The sequence below is a fragment of the Gadus macrocephalus genome, chromosome 8 (genome assembly GCF_031168955.1).
Source record: "Gadus macrocephalus chromosome 8, ASM3116895v1".
Taxonomy (NCBI): domain Eukaryota; kingdom Metazoa; phylum Chordata; class Actinopteri; order Gadiformes; family Gadidae; genus Gadus; species Gadus macrocephalus.
The window spans coordinates 14,664,227-14,679,840 of NC_082389.1; the positions used below are offsets into that span (position 1 = coordinate 14,664,227).

A 15,614-nucleotide genomic window follows, 5' to 3' on the forward strand; every position below is an offset into this window, starting at 1 on the left:
ATCATACACCACACACGTCCCCCAGAATTCACCAAAACCTGCCAGGGGCACGTAGCCCGCGGCCAAAAGGACTCCTGGGCCGCTGGCCAGCTCGCCAAGAGGACTCTGAACCCCCATCCGGCAGTTCAGACAAGGCTGCCGTCCCAACGCCTGTGGGCAGTGGAGGCGGGGCCAGTAGGCCCACGGCGATGTGGTCCGCCCTACCCCCTCTATCGCCAATGACAGCCTAAGCCCCCGGCTCAACTACCCGGAAAAGGTCCATGGTAGGGCGTCTGCAGTGGTCGTTGGTATCGTTGGGCATCGGTAGCAGGGTTGAAGGGGCCGGGACCCGAAGTGACTGACCGTACACCGACTCGGTGGCAGAGGAATGAAGGTCCTCCTCGGGTGCGGCCCTGAGCCCCTGACCCACGGGAGTCGTTCGCACCGGCCCTCGGCCTCGAGGCTGGCTCTCAGGGCGGCCCTCCTCTATGTTTAATGACGCAGGTGGGAGGGAAGGAAGGTTTGACTTTGAAATGTCGTTCCAGTCTTAAAACCATTTCCCAGTTTTGACCTTTTGTGCTCGGACCTGCTAGCTCATTAATTGCAAGGCTCTTGGATCAAGTTGTCTGCTGAATGAATAAATAGTAATAGTACAGCAATGACTTGTATACACTGCAATACTGGTACAGTATGTGGTGGCATTGATATGTTTTGTAGGTGCTGATGGATACCAGTTCCTCCATGGTGGAGGAATGCTATGGTGAACTGAAAATGAAGAAGATGGACGCTGTGAAGGAGCTGTTTGACAGTTTTGCAACAAGGACCATGGCCTATGATTTCCATCACATGATTGGCCTTGCGAGCTTCAGCTCAAAAGTGACCGTCATACATACATTTACTGAAAATCTGGAAAAGTTCAAGGTAGTTTTTAACATTATATCAAACCAATTAGTTGTAAAGGCCAACAGACGTTTTTATTTAACATTTTACTCTATTCATCTTCAATAGACCTCTGAAGAATAAGTCCCGCCTCCGAGGCTCCGGTTCCATCGGTCAAATGTCTATGGGAAATAATAATTTCCCATAGACATTTAACCGATGGAACCAGGAGCCTTGGAGGCGGGACTTATTCTTCAGAGGTCTATTGTTTTCCCTAACTTAACGGTGCTGTGGGTTAGATTTAAGAGCTATTATTTGAGTGTAATTGGTAAAAAATTCAGCCATCCGTCAGCTTTTAGTGAGCGAACCGCAGGAATATCTGTTTCGAGACAATTTTACATTTCAGATTCCCACCGGCTAATTTGTGACAAATCACTACATTTCTTCTGTGATTGGTTGCCTGTCAATCACATTTATGTGAATGTTAGACTCCTCAATGGTGAAAGAATATTTAGATTTCGATAATTGTTCAGGAAACATACTTCATGCTTTACAAATGAGGCTCTTCTGGGACAGCATAACTTGATGAAAGGCAGTATACACTAGACCTGACTGTTAATACAGGAACATCTGCGTGAGCTTCAACCAAGTGGATCCACTCTTCTGTACGATGCCCTACAACGTGGAGTCAAAGAACTGATCACAGTGAAGCAGAGGTTCCCTCAATGTAGACTCCGCATCATATGTCTTACGGATGGAAACGATTTGGGGTAAATTCCTATTTGTGTGCAAAATACCTTATCTAGTCCATAAGCAGTGAAGTGACCATGCTTTCTCACAACCTTCATGCGAGGTCAAGCACCGACCACAAACTTTGTTTAATTTATAAAAAAATGTACATGCACAAGATGCTTGCATTACATTTATATACCATATTAATCTATACTTTGTTTATATAGTGTTCATATAGATGTGTTTGGTCTATTTATCCCATTGCTCACAAAGGTCGATGGCAAAAACTGAAACCGTTACACTAAATGATCCAATCCAACATCGTTCTGGATTCCATCCTGCTCGGAGATGTAGACAACCACACACTTCACGGAATCAGCAATGCCACAGGTAGAGCTTCTAATTTCATTAGCCATTAACCCTAGTCAAAACATAGCATATATTCAATGTATTAATACTTTGCATACAAAACTTTGATTAGGAGGTTGTTGTTTCAAGCCTGAAACAAGTAGGGATGGCCTGAAACTTTTTGAGATTGAAACGGTTCTCTCTCTGGAAATGCGAAAACCTTAGGAAAAACTAGATCCATCCGCCATCACAAGCGAGGTGAGTTGCAATACTTGCAGTACCCTAACATTCATATTTGTTCTCATTTGTCTTTCATTTTTCTGTCCACTAGAGTGTTTTAAGTAGCATCTTTGCACATCACGGCTACGATGACCTCCCAGAGACTACTCTGCCAAGCTATTTCAACGACAAAGTGACCGTCACAGAGAAGTATGTCCAAACCAGCTGACCACTTTGCTTTCCCCCCGTGCCTTGTGGTTCTTAGTCCCCCTGCCAGGCTTCCCCTACTGAACTAAACGCACACTTCTTTCACCACAGTGCATTAAAAAAGAAGATCCAGGAATCTAAGAAATCGAAATTGATGGAGAAGGACAAACGTATACTAGAGGAGTTGAGACGCTTGCACTGTGAGCCTCATCCCTACTTCACCATCTTCCCCTCCGAGTCCGACTTCAGTAAGTTGCAATCATGCCCACTAGGACAAAGTAATATCATCTTTCATTGCCATGTATATGTACGGGTGGTGCGCACATCCAAAGGTAATCCAAAGGTGCTAGACAATAGTATTGAATATAAGAGAAAGGCGGGTCTGTACACTGTTTAAATGCTCCAATAGTAGATTTATTAACAGCAACGTTTCGATCGCTAGGGATCTTCATCAGGCTAATATACCTACCGTACGTGTACTCCGCACAAGCTTTCTAAGTAATGTATAACAGTCATGATTTCTGATTCCTAACTGATATGTCTGATTCCTAACTGTTACTTCTAACTTTCTATAGCTTTTTGGAAGATTCTGATGCAGGGTCCTCCTGACACACCTTATGAAAAGGGGGTCTTTGAGCTGTACTGTCAGTTTGACAAGGATTACCCAGTGAAACCTCCTACAATCCGCTTCTCCACGCATGTATCCTTATTTGATTACAATGCATCATCCATACATTTGTATAATCGTTGTGAAAGACCCAGTAAACAAAACAAATAAACAAAACTTTTCCAGTGCCATAATCTTAACATGAGTAAAGGTGTACCACTGCAACATCAACAATTCTGGACGGATATGTCACCACATATTTTACCGCAGCTACAATGCCCATGTCACCATGAGGGAGATCCTGGAAGCCATCTATGGACTGCTCATCGCCCCTGAAGCTGAAGACCCATTAGACAGGTGGGATCTTCTAGCGTTGGTAAAACTAAATTTAGTTGATGTTTACATATATTCTTTGCTTTCTTCAAGTTGGCGTTGGATGAAAAATTTGTATTTTACTGTTTTCTATATGATGCTGACCATGCTGAATGGTTTCCATCAAGTTGACATGAGGGGCAGACCAAATTCTGTAGAATTAGTCATTATATGGGCATGTTTATTTTTATTTTATTTTTTTTCACAAAACTATTTTACGAATACTTAATTTGCCTGCGAATGCTTTTATGTAATGTGATACCATTTTATACAAATGTTCTCCTTTGTAAGCATTTTGGCTGAGGAATTCCTATCCAGCAAGGACAAGTATGAACAAGAAGCCAAGGAACACACCGCGAAAACCGCAGCCAAGTCCTTCAATGACAAGGAGCGGGTGAGATCCCCACATATATTTAGGATTCTATGAACTAAAGGATATATTAAGAAATTGTGTCCAACATCTTGTGCCAACATGAAGTGGACATTTGTTTATATGTTTTTGTGAGTTCTTGTTTTTTTATGTCAAGATAATTTCCTCATTATATCTGTACGTTTGGAGTTATTACTGAATGAGCCTCACAAGTAAAGGCCACATTTTCTGAGCCACAGGCCTTACACCTTATGAATAAAACATTAAACTGCTTTATTACTTCTCCCTATAAGGAATTGGTCGGTCGGGGTTCTGTTCCGAAGAACACACCCCAACATCTGAAATGTCCACTCAGCAAGAGGATATTTGTTGAGCCTGTTAGAACAAAGTATGGGACAGTATACGAGCGTAAGGCCATCGAGGAACACCTTAAAACGTACGGTCTACATTTTCCTCTCGAGTATTTTAATGTGATGTGCGATGATATTATTTTCCTGATGTTCATCCCTGGATGAATTTGATTGATCAGTTCAATAATCCTTAGTTTTCGCCACCAGTCTGTAGCCTTTCTTTCATGTTTGATTTGATTTGTAGACTAGCATTCCTGTATTCTGTCAAATAAAAATGTTGTCTCTTTTAGAAAACCATTTGATCCACAAATGGGGAAAAAACGTCCACTCCAGACTAGTGACCTTCAACAAGATCGAGATATGAAGAAAATGGTGAGGGAGCACAAGGTTCGTCAAATTCAACCAGCAGGGCCTTGAAACGTTAGGCTAAATGTGCCTTGTTTATCACTAGTTCAGAAGAAATCGGTCATGGAGAGTGTTTTTTTGTCTGTTGACAAGCATTACCAAAACAGAGCATCTCATTGTAACAGTTTAATCACATTATTGTTGCTTATAAAAAATATGTTTTCTCTTTTTTTTGTTATCTTTCAAATATACCTGCTGTAGTCTGATGAGGAACAAGCTGTAGTTGTGCTATTTAACGCAGACATTAATGTGGAACTACTACTGGTCATCAGTATGAATGTTCATTTGTAAGACATGCCCTTGTTTATTGTTATTTCTCATGCAAAAATGCAGTGTCTCTTCATTCCATGTGAAAACATTGCACATGTGAGGCCTCTCTAGGCGATTCCTGTGTACTCTTTAAATAATCTTGTTTTGTTATAAAACAAATGTTTTGGGAATTCTATAATCTTTCAGTCATGTTTGATTCATTTATACTCATTAACAGTTTATCCTTGTTCTTTGTAATATTGTTATGCTCATCAACGCTGAGTAGGATGCTCCAATACCAGCATGTTGTTATTATCACTTAACCAACCGATATTGTTGGTCAAATAAATAGTTATGTGATTTGAAATGCGTGCCTCATTCAATCCTCCAATATTTTGTTCATTTTGGAAGCTTCAGAATATGACACATCTACGTCTCATCAGAATACTGGATACTGAATAATGCCTTTATAATACATAGTAGGCCTACCTTGATGTTTTTACATATAAACTCAAGTTTGCATGCAAATGCAGTTTTGTGTATGTAACTATAGTGAAGTAACGTTTGCAACGATTTAGTTCTGCTTCATGTTGTCAAACTACAAAAATAAACAAAGTAGTCTACACAAATCCTATAAAACATAATAATGTTCTGCACCGCTACTTATCAAACACTGGTATAATTTTGTACAAACCATTATTTTGCTTACGCATGACGCTGAACTCTTCGGCCAATTAAAAGCGTGCATTGGGGTTCCTACGCACCGGAATTCTTCCGTGCAAATCCCGTATGGACCATGGACACTGCGGTAACTTTGTAATGTGTCAACAGATAGAAAAACACGGGAGTTAAGACTTAAGATACGACGTAAGTAGTATGATTGACACACCTATAGGACATTATTCGTTGGCATGTTGTTTAAATGTCTTTGTAAACTGTTCCATTCCGTCCCCCTGTGAGCTGGTAAAACAACCTGAGGTAGCTACATGCAGGACCTATCTGTTACAGAGTATCTAACTATATGTAGGCTATGCAAGTAATGTTCGTTCTCCTTAATTTTAAACCCCTCACATAATCCATGAATAATGTCGTGCAGACTTCTCGGACCTTTCCCTTTTTTGTTTTGTACCTTAAGACTACCAATGTGCAGTCCCAGTAAACGTACCATTTAGTTCCAAGGGTTCATTTTTTCGTATCAGAGCCTATGGAAATATATCAAATATCAATCTGAATTATTTCGTTTCGCAGCAAAAAAAGTAGGATGTTTTACTGTGTTCAGTAGCCAGTTTTCTTCGATGATGCAGACTTGTTCAATGGCAGTACCTGATTTACCAGCCAAACCTGTTGAATAGCTTACAGAGTGGTAACAGCTATCCAACTTCAATAAGTCGAGACTGTGACTCGTGAGAGCCATACTATAGATCGGGTGGAGGTTTCGAGAACAGCCAACAAGATTATAGGTACAAAATATAGGTAACAATATTTTCTTTATTAGAGCAGCGAGCGAGTCAATTGTGGGGAAGCAGCAGCAACAACAACAATGTTCGTACGTACCCTAGCCTACACTCCTCAGGTCTTCTGCATAGGAGGGAAGACAACCAGACAACACACGTTGGGATCATCGTGGTGGAACAAATATTTCAATCTATATTCTTTGATAATTGTGGTTCAAATGTAGTCAATTAGGGTATACATGATTGGACAAGTACATTATCTGCACACCGTTAATGTAACCATGGTATGGTCCAGAGTGTAACGTAGGCGTGCCGTATATTATATATTTTTGTGTTCTCCTTAATCATCCCTTTAGTCTGGAATGCCTTCGCAGACTCACATTATACAACACAGCAGCCCCTAAGCCCATTAAAGCCCCCCGTTTCAGCCATTCAGCCCAGTAGTGGCTAGTGAGTTAGTGGGTAGCTTGTAGTAGATGGTAGTAGTAGGTGTCTTGATGAACTGATTCTCCTTTTGAACCCCCTCTTGGCAACTACTCCGGTAAACCGACACCTTCTTGGGTCCTTCCTGTTCACTCTTCCCCAACCATCCAATGTGCCGTCCGGTCTCATGCCCTTGTGCTCCTGCCTCCCCCAGAACGATGTGGTGGCTGCTGTGGGTCCTGGTGGCCCTGCTCACTCTCTTCTCCTGCCTGGACGTGTGGTACTTCCTGCGGGCCGCCGCCGTCCTCACCCGGGCCTGGTTCCAGACCCCCGTGTGGGACGTCACCGCCGAGCAGGTGGTGGCGGGGCGCGTCCTCCCCCGGGACATCGACATGTGCCACATGAACAACGCCCGCTACCTGCGCGAGTGTGACTTTGCCCGCTTCTCGCTGTACACGCGCAACGGCGTGTTCAAGGCGCTCCGAGCCCTGGGGGCCAGCATGGTGGTGGGGGCCACCACCGTCCGCTACCGGAGGGCCCTCTGCATCGGGGAGGGCTTCGAGCTGCGCAGCCGCATCGTCACGTGGGATGAAAAGTCTTTTTTCCTAGAGCAGAGGTTTGTCTCCACTAAGGACGGGCTGGTGTGCGCTGTGATGTACTGCCGGCAGAACATCATCCGAGGCAGTCCCGACAAGATCATGCAGCATCTATGCAAGAGGAAGGTATGTCCCCTGCACCGTTTTTTTTTTTTTTTTTTTTTTGTTATGGCGGCTGATATCTCTGATTCTCTTTGCTTCCGACATGGCAGCTGTAACTCCTGATGGCGTTTTCATTGCAGGTCGAGTGCCCCGAGTTTCCAGAAGACCTTCAGCATTGGGTGAACTTCATCTCAGCCAGCAGCCAAGCCCTCAGAGCAGAAGGGGGACTGGAGGACAAAAACAAGTGAAGCAGGCCATGAACGCTTTTTGGAAAAGGAGACAAATTTTTCTACGCCTTCTATTTTGTGAGCCAACATTCTCTTATGACAAGGAGATGTAGCTGCGGCTGGACGTGGTCACCCGTGGGGCTTCTGTGTGACGCTACAATGTGAACCCAGTTGTGCCTTATCTTTTGATTAAAAGCTTTTTCTTGGAATCAACACAGGCTTCTTTTACTGTCAGCATTCATGAGTTCAAACATCCCTGACATGATATTTGTTGACAACAAGAGTACAAAATTGATAGGATTATGATTTAATGAATGACTTCTGGTAAAGGTGGAGCTTGAGAGGTGGTGGTTAATGAGCTGAGGGATTCAGATGGGTAGGAAGAAAGAAAAGTACTTTTAAACCTTGTGGATTAATGAAGATAGGATGGGCTCAATGATGGGATAGAGACGAAAACCGGGTCACGGTGGGAATCAATGTGAATAGGTTACTTACATACCGGTAATCCCTCAGCAGAACTAATAATTCGCTTCCACTTTAAACCAGTTATTTCAACAGCAACATTAACACAAAAGGGCCAAGTATGAAATACATGTGTACATATAATATATTTATGGTATTGTCAGAATCTTTATGAAATCGACTGAGAACACTATAGATATGCTCAACAGTGGTAGGTGTATCCTATGTTTTGGTGATATTAATAATTCAATTAAGTCAATGCAGTTGTCCGAGTAGGCTACATCTTTCACAAGAATATCGATATAACATATACGAAAAATAATTAAACAACTCTACAGTTTAAACTAAGTGTTAGGTATAAACCCACTAGACCTTCAGAAATGCAAGCGCTTCGTTTGTCTAATGAAGGCTGACGTTCTGTCCAAGCCTGCCTCTCCCGGAAGTAGGAAGCCTTCTCTATCTACCGGCTTCTTCATTTTGACAGCGCATCCCATGGTAGCACTTTTTTTTTTCCGAATACATAGTAAGTGAAATATTTAGATTATTCAACGTGTTACTCGTATTATTTATATCCGAAGTGAACAATGAAGGATAAGGCGTAAGCACCTGCTCGTTCATAGTATCAGTGGCGACTACGCCACCGGCTAACGGGAGCTAGCTCGGCTAACGGATTGGGTTGTTACAGAAGGATCCTGTTGCAGCACATAGGGCAGCGCGTCCATATCCTCAAGGTTGAAATTGGTGATGGCACGAATCCATCATTTTATTGGGTCTCGGGTGTGTTCTCATATCAATTAGACAAACGAGTAGGTTATACTTTACTGTTGTTATTCCACGATGTTATTGTTGAGGTCAAAGCTGCATTTCATTGTAGTATTTAATAATACAGTAGTGTTCAGAGCAGAACAATTTCCAAATGCATCCCCGTCCGAACTTTAAAATATAAACACACTTCGACATATAACACTCATAAGGATGCTGCTACAATGCCTGCTGGCCATAATGTTATATGCTATTGGCATTTAATGCTAATTCTCATTGGCTTGCTTGCTTCCTTGCAGAGACATGTTCCTGCTGTTGGTGGGTGCTCTCCTGCTGCTCTTCTGCACAGTAGATGTTTGGTACTTCCTGCGAGGGGCCCAAGTTTTTTTCCAGGCATGGTTTCAACCCCGAATAGGGGATATTATGGCCGAACAAAGTGTGGATGGTCAGGTCCTGCCCCACGACCTGGACTACATGGGCCACATGAATAACTCCCGCTACCTGAGGGAGTGTGACTTTGCCAGGTTCCACCATTACATGCGAAATGGGCTGTTCATGGCCTCACACAGGCTGGGGGCGCGGATGGTGGTGGGGGCCTCCACTATCCGTTATCGGCGCTCGTTGGCGTTCCGCGAGCCCTTTGAGATCCGGACCAAAGTCATTGGCTGGGATGAGAAGGCCTTTTATTTGGAACAGCGCTTTGTGTCTAAGAGGGACGGCTTCATCTCAGCGGTCATGCTCTGCAGGCAGAACGTGGTGCGCTGCAGCCCCGAGCAAATCATAGAGTTTGTGTGCAAAAGAAAGGTAGGTGTATTGAGAAACCAAGGTTTATACTGTGTTCTGTCCATGCTTTTTTGTTTGTTTATTGTGTGCGTGTGTGTGTGTGTGTGCAGATCACATGTCCAGAGTTTCCTGAGGACCTCAAACACTGGCTAGACTACATCTCAGCCAGCAGCCAGGCTCTCAGAGCAGAGAGCGGCCTGGAGAAGAAAGACGAGTGAGTCTCGTCCCGAGGACAGGAAGCCTCATTCCCAGCATATTGTTTGCACACTGACGTGAATACGCACATGCAATGAAACATTCTCATTCTAGGAAAGTATGTAGTTAAGTTGCTATATATATATATATATAATTCATTTCTTTTTCACCCAATGATGTATGATCCTTTTTAATTTTAATTTATTCCATATTATTAAATGACTGTCTTGACTGAGTATTGAAGAAGGCCAAAAGTAAAGACTTCCTTAAGGAACCAAAAGTATAAGGAATGCAAGAATGATTGCAGAAAACAGGGGATGTTTAGCATTTTGTATCATCATGGCTTTAGATACGCATGTGGAACCTTAGATATCAATGACATCAATGCATGTTTTCATACAAAGGGAATGATTTATTTGTGCCTGTTTCCCACGAGTAGCGGAAGATTTCCAAATTTACGATAACCATTCATACTAGAAAAAAAAGAAGTCATATTTCTTTCAAATATTGGGGTGTGATCTGATACTTGAAGTACCTAATATGTTTATGTAGACACTTTCCTTTTACAGTTTGCACAGGTTATCCTACGGTGAAAGACTGCACTTTGTGAGTTATCTTGAGGGATTGTTTAATAGATTAGGTTTAAGATGAATACACAAAAGGGTATTTAAGCACAGGTTGTGTGAAGGAGCTTGACTATCAATCAGCTGGATCTGTCGATGCATAAAACTGGAACACGTTAAGATGTTATATTAATGCATATTTTACATTATTCAAATGACAAATTTATACAATCTCGAGCCTGACTACTTTTTTTGTGACCAAAATAATGTATCATTCCTCATGAAAGAATCATCTGTATTTCTATCCCATATTATATGTATGTTTGTCTTATCTGTTCATATTCATGAGTTTACTGAGTGCAGCTTGTTTAAATTCTGAGAGGGGGAATGTGGAAATAATTGTATTTTTGATTGTTATTTATTGATAAATTATTCAGAGATCCAAATATAGGATTATACGGTGTATGCTCATTATTAAAATGCCTTTTAAATGCTTTACCAGTTGGTTGTATTCTTTGGGCCTCAGGTGTATACTGTATAGGTGTGGACTTTGGTGTGCATCTTAGGGTTTTAATTTTGAGTGGCATGAATAAAAAGTGAAAACATGTTTCCTTTATTCAAACTTTTCTTACCCTTTGTACATGGATTAATGTCTCCATCTACTGGACAGGGCTATGTGTGAGCATTTGGTCACATGACTTGGTTGGGAAACAATAAAGAGAAAGCTGGAAAGTATCATGAACAAAAAAATACCGACACTTCTCGTCATATTTGTTTGAACTCCAAGGTTCAGGGTTTCTCGATGACTATTTTCACTAGCTTTTCTAGCCACGCCCGCCATTGACTACTAGCTCGCTGCGTTCACTTCCTGTAAACAAAGCTCCGGCTGTCAGGGTCTCTAAAAAACAAAATTGCTCCAACGTCTGCGTTTCAACGATGGCCCAAGCTGGAGTTGTTCTCGATAAAGACCAGTTTAACTGTTCAATATGTCTGGACGTGTTGAGGGATCCGGTCACTATTCCATGCGGGCATAGTTATTGTTCGGGTTGTATCAAGCATTACTGGGACCAGGACGAATACCTCGGGGTTTATGGCTGCCCCCAGTGCAGGCAGTCTTTCAACCCGAGGCCGCTGCTCGGCAGAAACACGATGTTGGCGGACGTCGTGGAAAGATTCAAAAACACTCGATTCCAGACCACACACACGCCCGCCGCAGAGAGCTTCGCCGGACCCGAAGATGTGCAGTGTGACGTTTGCACGGGCAGAAAAAACAAAGCGGTTAAATCGTGTCTGGTGTGCCTGGCCTCCTACTGCGAGCCTCACTTGAAGCCTCACTACGAGTCTGCAGCCTTCAAGAAGCACAGGCTCGTTGCAGCCTCGGAAAAACTACAGGAGACCATATGTCCCCAACACGACAAGCTTCTAGAGGTCTACTGTAGAACCGACAATCAGTGCATCTGTTACCTTTGTCTGACAGATGAACATAAAGGACACGATACAGTTCTAGCTGAGACGGAAATCCGAGAAAAGAAGGTAGTTATGTTTTATATTTTATTGATCGAAACGGAACCTGTTGATTGTGTCAAGCCTAAGATAAAAATACTGACACTGCTGTGTTTACATTGATTCATTCAGACTCAGCTTGGTGAGGAGAAGCGACACTCTCAAACTAAAATCCAAGAGAGGGAGAGGGAAGCCATGGAGCTGAGACAAGCCATTATGTCTCTCACAGTAAGTGACTTCATACAAATACTAAAATTCATACAAATCCATTATGCCCATCTTGACTTTTCCTCGGTACTGGTTCAGATAGATGAACCAGACAATATATTTATGACACTTCAGTGACTTCACTAATAATAGAGTATCTTAAACTTTAAAATGAACTATTTTTGTCCCATTTTGCTGTCAACCCCATCGTCACCTCCCACCCCAGCGGTCTACTCGAGCAGCCATCGGGGAGAGCGACAAGGTCTTCACGGAGCTGATCCGATCCATAGAGCTGAAGCGCTTCGAGGTGCGGGAGCTCATCGGGGTCCAGGAGAGGAACGCTGTTCGCCACGCCGAGGAGCTGCTGTCGAGGCTGGAGAAGGAAACCAATGAGCTGAAGAGGAGAGAGGCCGAGCTGGATAAGCTCTCTCACACCGAGGATCACGTCCAGTTTCTACGGGTGAGGGTTCCTTCTCTGCTGGATGGTTGCATTATTGTTATTACTGTATTATTAATAATATGAATAGCCTTTTAGTATTGCATATTAACCTTGTTCAGCATAAATACCATTAAATAACAGTATTTAACACCCAGTCCCTCACCCACTCACTCTCTTGCACATACCTGTATAAGAGGGAGACACGGATACCTATTGACACATGGAACCTTTTACACTTTTTGCAACGGTAGTTTTAAGACTTTTTCAACCCCAAAACTGCTGGACTCACCCTGGTTTTGTTTCAGAGCTGCCAGACTGTTACCCCTATTGCCGGCGGTCTACCCTCAATCATTGTTGACCCCAACCTGGACTTTGGCTTGGTGATGGTGGCTGTCAACGACTTCAACTCTCTGCTCACGGAAGTGTGCCAGGGCGGTTTCAGCAGCATCTTCGAGAGAGGTCAATTGAAGAATGATAAACAAACTAATAGTCATTGACAGGTTCTTTGGGATTCCCAGCCTAATGCATGGGTGTGTCTCCACTTGTAGTAAGAGAAGTGACTATCGTGGACTCTCCCATTCCTGCTATCGAGCTGGAAGCAGAGCAGCTCAACGCCCAAACAAGTGTCCACATGGATGCAACCCCAAGTGAGTCGATGAAGTGTGTGTTTGTTATTCCAGCAAGCAAGACAATAAAGCGAATAATGCTGAGAGAGGCTTGCATTCAACAAAAAATTTGAAAATAATTAAAAAATAATATTAATTTCGTTTTTATTGACATTGTTTCGGATCCACTCACTGGTTCCACTTGTTTGCGAGAGACTTCAGAAGACACAGGTCTTGGAACGTATGCCAGTAGGACTACTTCAAATGATCATCAAACAAAAACAGCAGCAATAGTGCTGTTCAAGAGGATTTGAGAAATACCACAGGTGCAGTAGCCTGGTCCTCTGGATCTGCCATAACCAATCGCTAACGTTTGGCCGGGAGTCAGGTGGCGTGCAGGCTGTAAACAAACCAAACACTGTACGTGAAGATGTCCGTCAACGAGAGCTGACTTTAACGTCATTGATCTCAGCCACTCCCTCTGTTTGCTGATTTGACGCAGAAAATGTAGATGGAGAAATCCCACTAACATACCGCAGACCCAGACCTAGTACTGAAGGGAAATTCAAAATAAGCGGAAGTACTTAGGCGGGCGGAGCCTGGCTACAGGTGCACTATTCTGGATGAGGAATCGCTAGATTAGAAAAAAAATATTGTAACTGTAAGACTATTCATGTTTATTATATTACCAACTGGTAATTTTCAGTAGGTAGAGCTTTTAATATATATTTGGACCTAATTGAAACATTGAAATAACTGCTAGGTATGTTAATTATTAAAACCGTTGCCCACACCCCTCTAATTTCAATAGGGTTGGGAGGTTATCCTGACCCCAAACAAACAGTGTTTGTTTTTTCAGCGACTCTTCCTCCTACACCTGGGCTAGACCAAGCGCCCGTGGGCCCACTGAACCCCTTCCTCTCTCCAGGACCTGCCCTCTCCACGTTCGGTGGCTTCGCCTTACCATTCGGTAAGTCAGGCGGTAAAACAAGCAGCATGCACATCGCCCCGCGGTATCATGGACATCATTTACATTTAGGGCATCTAGCAGATGGTTCTATCCAAAGAGACTTATAATAAGAACATTGGTCAGAAGAAGAAGAAACAATATACCGCTGTCGGTACTTGTAAGGATGTTCATAAAACCAAGTGCCAAGCAGAAACAATTGAAAGGTCAACCCATTCCCTGTATACAACAAAGCTAGCTAGGATAAGGTGATGCACATTAAGTAATATTTTTAAGTGTCAGGAGGTACAACATCCAATAAGTGGGTACATTAAGTGCCCGGATGTACAACCTACAATTAGTGCACAAGAGGGGTTGAGGTGGGGGGAGGCTTTGCAGAGTCTAGGTGAACTCTGAACAAGTGAGTCTTAAGTCTTTCTTGGAAGTGAGCGCCTGCGGTTCTGACATCGGTAGGGAGCTCGTTCCAGAAGTCACAAACATGACTTCTGTGTTCACTCTAAAATATGGTGCAATTCGCCCTACGGAGGTCTTTCAACAATCTGTTGGACAGCAAAGGGGTCGTGCCTTTTGGTAAACCAATATCAATCAAAGTCAATTGGAAAGCAACTTAGGTTTTCCTCTGCCCGCAAGCATTAACTATTAACAGTGACTTGTTTCAATGTAGTTTTAAAAAACAATTGAAGTTGACGTCACCACAGTATACCTGCTTATTGGCCAATACAATATGAACTTTGTCGGGAGAGGAAGGGAGGCAACGAGGAAGAGAAAATAATGGTTGATCTCGGTTGTTTCATCAAGGATTTCTGTCCCCTCAGGTTCCAAGCTTTCCTCAGGCTCTAGACAAAGACATTTGCAGCGACGCTCCCACCCGCGGAGAAAATAGCACCGGGACAGCTTTATCATTTCACAAGACCATGCAGGACACTCACAGCTCCTGGGGTTGAATCTCCCCTTACTCTGCCCTATAGTTTACACATCGTATTATATTTTTTGATTTATTAAATTGTATTCGTTCAATGGGATACTACGGTACATGGACCCGGCTGCAGTTGGCCAAAGTATGTTTTTTTGATACGAGGATAGAAGATCAGTTCCACAGGCACATCAGCTAATGTTACAGAGAGCATAACGCCACGTGAAAGTTGAACGGAATGCAATAATTGGTTGGTATCTGATTTTACTCTTTAATTAATACATATTCACCATGTATTACCATTGGCACAGTTTTATTTAATCTTAATTTGAAGAATATTAATATTGATAAGTTGTATTTCTTTTTTATGATTATGCTTTTAATTATACTCATCATCCGTTCCGATCGGGCAGTGATCAACAGTTAAATATTTGTATTTTCTGACAAATGTGACGTTATTTGTAAGGCACAAATAAAAAAAATCACAAACATGACTTGAAATGGCTGTTTTCTTTTTTCTTTGTGGAATTCCTCTCCATTAACTTAGATTGTCATTGGCGCACATGTGGGCTACCTCGGCCCTTAAAGAACTGGAATGACAAGTTTTAGCACAAAACTGCAGATATATATAATCTGTGCTTCTGATCATTGTACTGACGGCTAGGGTATGGCGGGTTGATCCCTTAATAGCATTAC

The 15,614-nt window shown here is 42.7% G+C and overlaps 4 protein-coding genes across 8 annotated transcripts; all 4 read left to right on the top strand.

Annotated features, from left to right (window-relative positions):
• The first annotated feature begins 702 nt into the window (after positions 1-702).
• On the top strand, positions 703-5,084 carry LOC132463003 (ubiquitin-conjugating enzyme E2 E2-like). The gene is made up of 8 exons (XM_060058842.1): positions 703-855; positions 2,270-2,367; positions 2,476-2,612; positions 2,940-3,064; positions 3,183-3,328; positions 3,635-3,737; positions 4,007-4,149; positions 4,354-5,084. The coding sequence occupies exons 1-8, from the start codon at positions 703-705 to the stop codon at positions 4,478-4,480; spliced, it is 1,032 nt and encodes a 343-aa protein (XP_059914825.1). The 3' UTR covers positions 4,481-5,084.
• A 355-nt stretch (positions 5,085-5,439) lies between these two features.
• Positions 5,440-7,732, top strand: LOC132463295 (protein THEM6-like). Of its 2 annotated transcripts, none has more exons than XM_060059353.1 (3): positions 5,440-5,584; positions 6,809-7,316; positions 7,433-7,732. In XM_060059353.1, the coding sequence occupies exons 2-3, from the start codon at positions 6,813-6,815 to the stop codon at positions 7,538-7,540; spliced, it is 612 nt and encodes a 203-aa protein (XP_059915336.1). In that variant the 5' UTR covers positions 5,440-5,584; positions 6,809-6,812; the 3' UTR covers positions 7,541-7,732. The 2 variants fall into 2 exon arrangements, with proteins under 2 accessions (XP_059915336.1, XP_059915337.1); XM_060059354.1 differs by lacking the exon at positions 5,440-5,584 and adding an exon at positions 6,036-6,177.
• Positions 7,733-8,392: 660 nt separating this feature from the next.
• On the top strand, positions 8,393-10,900 carry LOC132463296 (protein THEM6-like). Of its 2 annotated transcripts, none has more exons than XM_060059355.1 (3): positions 8,393-8,504; positions 9,043-9,547; positions 9,637-10,900. In XM_060059355.1, exons 2-3 carry the CDS (start codon positions 9,047-9,049, stop codon positions 9,742-9,744), a joined length of 609 nt encoding a protein of 202 aa, XP_059915338.1. In that variant the 5' UTR covers positions 8,393-8,504; positions 9,043-9,046; the 3' UTR covers positions 9,745-10,900. The 2 variants fall into 2 exon arrangements, with proteins under 2 accessions (XP_059915338.1, XP_059915339.1); XM_060059356.1 differs by lacking the exon at positions 8,393-8,504 and adding an exon at positions 8,532-8,787.
• A 130-nt stretch (positions 10,901-11,030) lies between these two features.
• On the top strand, positions 11,031-15,412 carry ftr67 (finTRIM family, member 67). 3 transcript variants are annotated; one of them, XM_060059326.1, is made up of 7 exons: positions 11,031-11,817; positions 11,920-12,015; positions 12,221-12,454; positions 12,739-12,892; positions 12,982-13,080; positions 13,850-14,008; positions 14,821-15,412. In XM_060059326.1, exons 1-7 carry the CDS (start codon positions 11,221-11,223, stop codon positions 14,886-14,888), a joined length of 1,407 nt encoding a protein of 468 aa, XP_059915309.1. In that variant the 5' UTR covers positions 11,031-11,220; the 3' UTR covers positions 14,889-15,412. The 3 variants fall into 3 exon arrangements, with proteins under 3 accessions (XP_059915309.1, XP_059915310.1, XP_059915311.1); XM_060059327.1 differs by having other exon boundaries at positions 13,883-14,008; XM_060059328.1 differs by having other exon boundaries at positions 13,898-14,008.
• Positions 15,413-15,614: the final 202 nt, after the last annotated feature.

Coding starts and splice junctions, on each gene's coding strand:
- LOC132463003 (XM_060058842.1), top strand. CDS start 703: ATGGATACCAGTTCCTCCATGGTGGAGGAATGCTATGGTGAACTGAAA. Junction 2,613..2,939: donor CCCCTCCGAGTCCGACTTCA/GTAAGTTGCAAT, acceptor AACTTTCTATAG/CTTTTTGGAAGATTCTGATG. Junction 3,738..4,006: donor CCTTCAATGACAAGGAGCGG/GTGAGATCCCCA, acceptor TCTCCCTATAAG/GAATTGGTCGGTCGGGGTTC.
- LOC132463295 (XM_060059353.1), top strand. CDS start 6,813: ATGTGGTGGCTGCTGTGGGTCCTGGTGGCCCTGCTCACTCTCTTCTCC. Junction 7,317..7,432: donor AGCATCTATGCAAGAGGAAG/GTATGTCCCCTG, acceptor TTTTCATTGCAG/GTCGAGTGCCCCGAGTTTCC.
- LOC132463296 (XM_060059355.1), top strand. CDS start 9,047: ATGTTCCTGCTGTTGGTGGGTGCTCTCCTGCTGCTCTTCTGCACAGTA. Junction 9,548..9,636: donor AGTTTGTGTGCAAAAGAAAG/GTAGGTGTATTG, acceptor GTGTGTGTGCAG/ATCACATGTCCAGAGTTTCC.
- ftr67 (XM_060059326.1), top strand. CDS start 11,221: ATGGCCCAAGCTGGAGTTGTTCTCGATAAAGACCAGTTTAACTGTTCA. Junction 11,818..11,919: donor CGGAAATCCGAGAAAAGAAG/GTAGTTATGTTT, acceptor TGATTCATTCAG/ACTCAGCTTGGTGAGGAGAA. Junction 12,893..12,981: donor CAGCAGCATCTTCGAGAGAG/GTCAATTGAAGA, acceptor CTCCACTTGTAG/TAAGAGAAGTGACTATCGTG.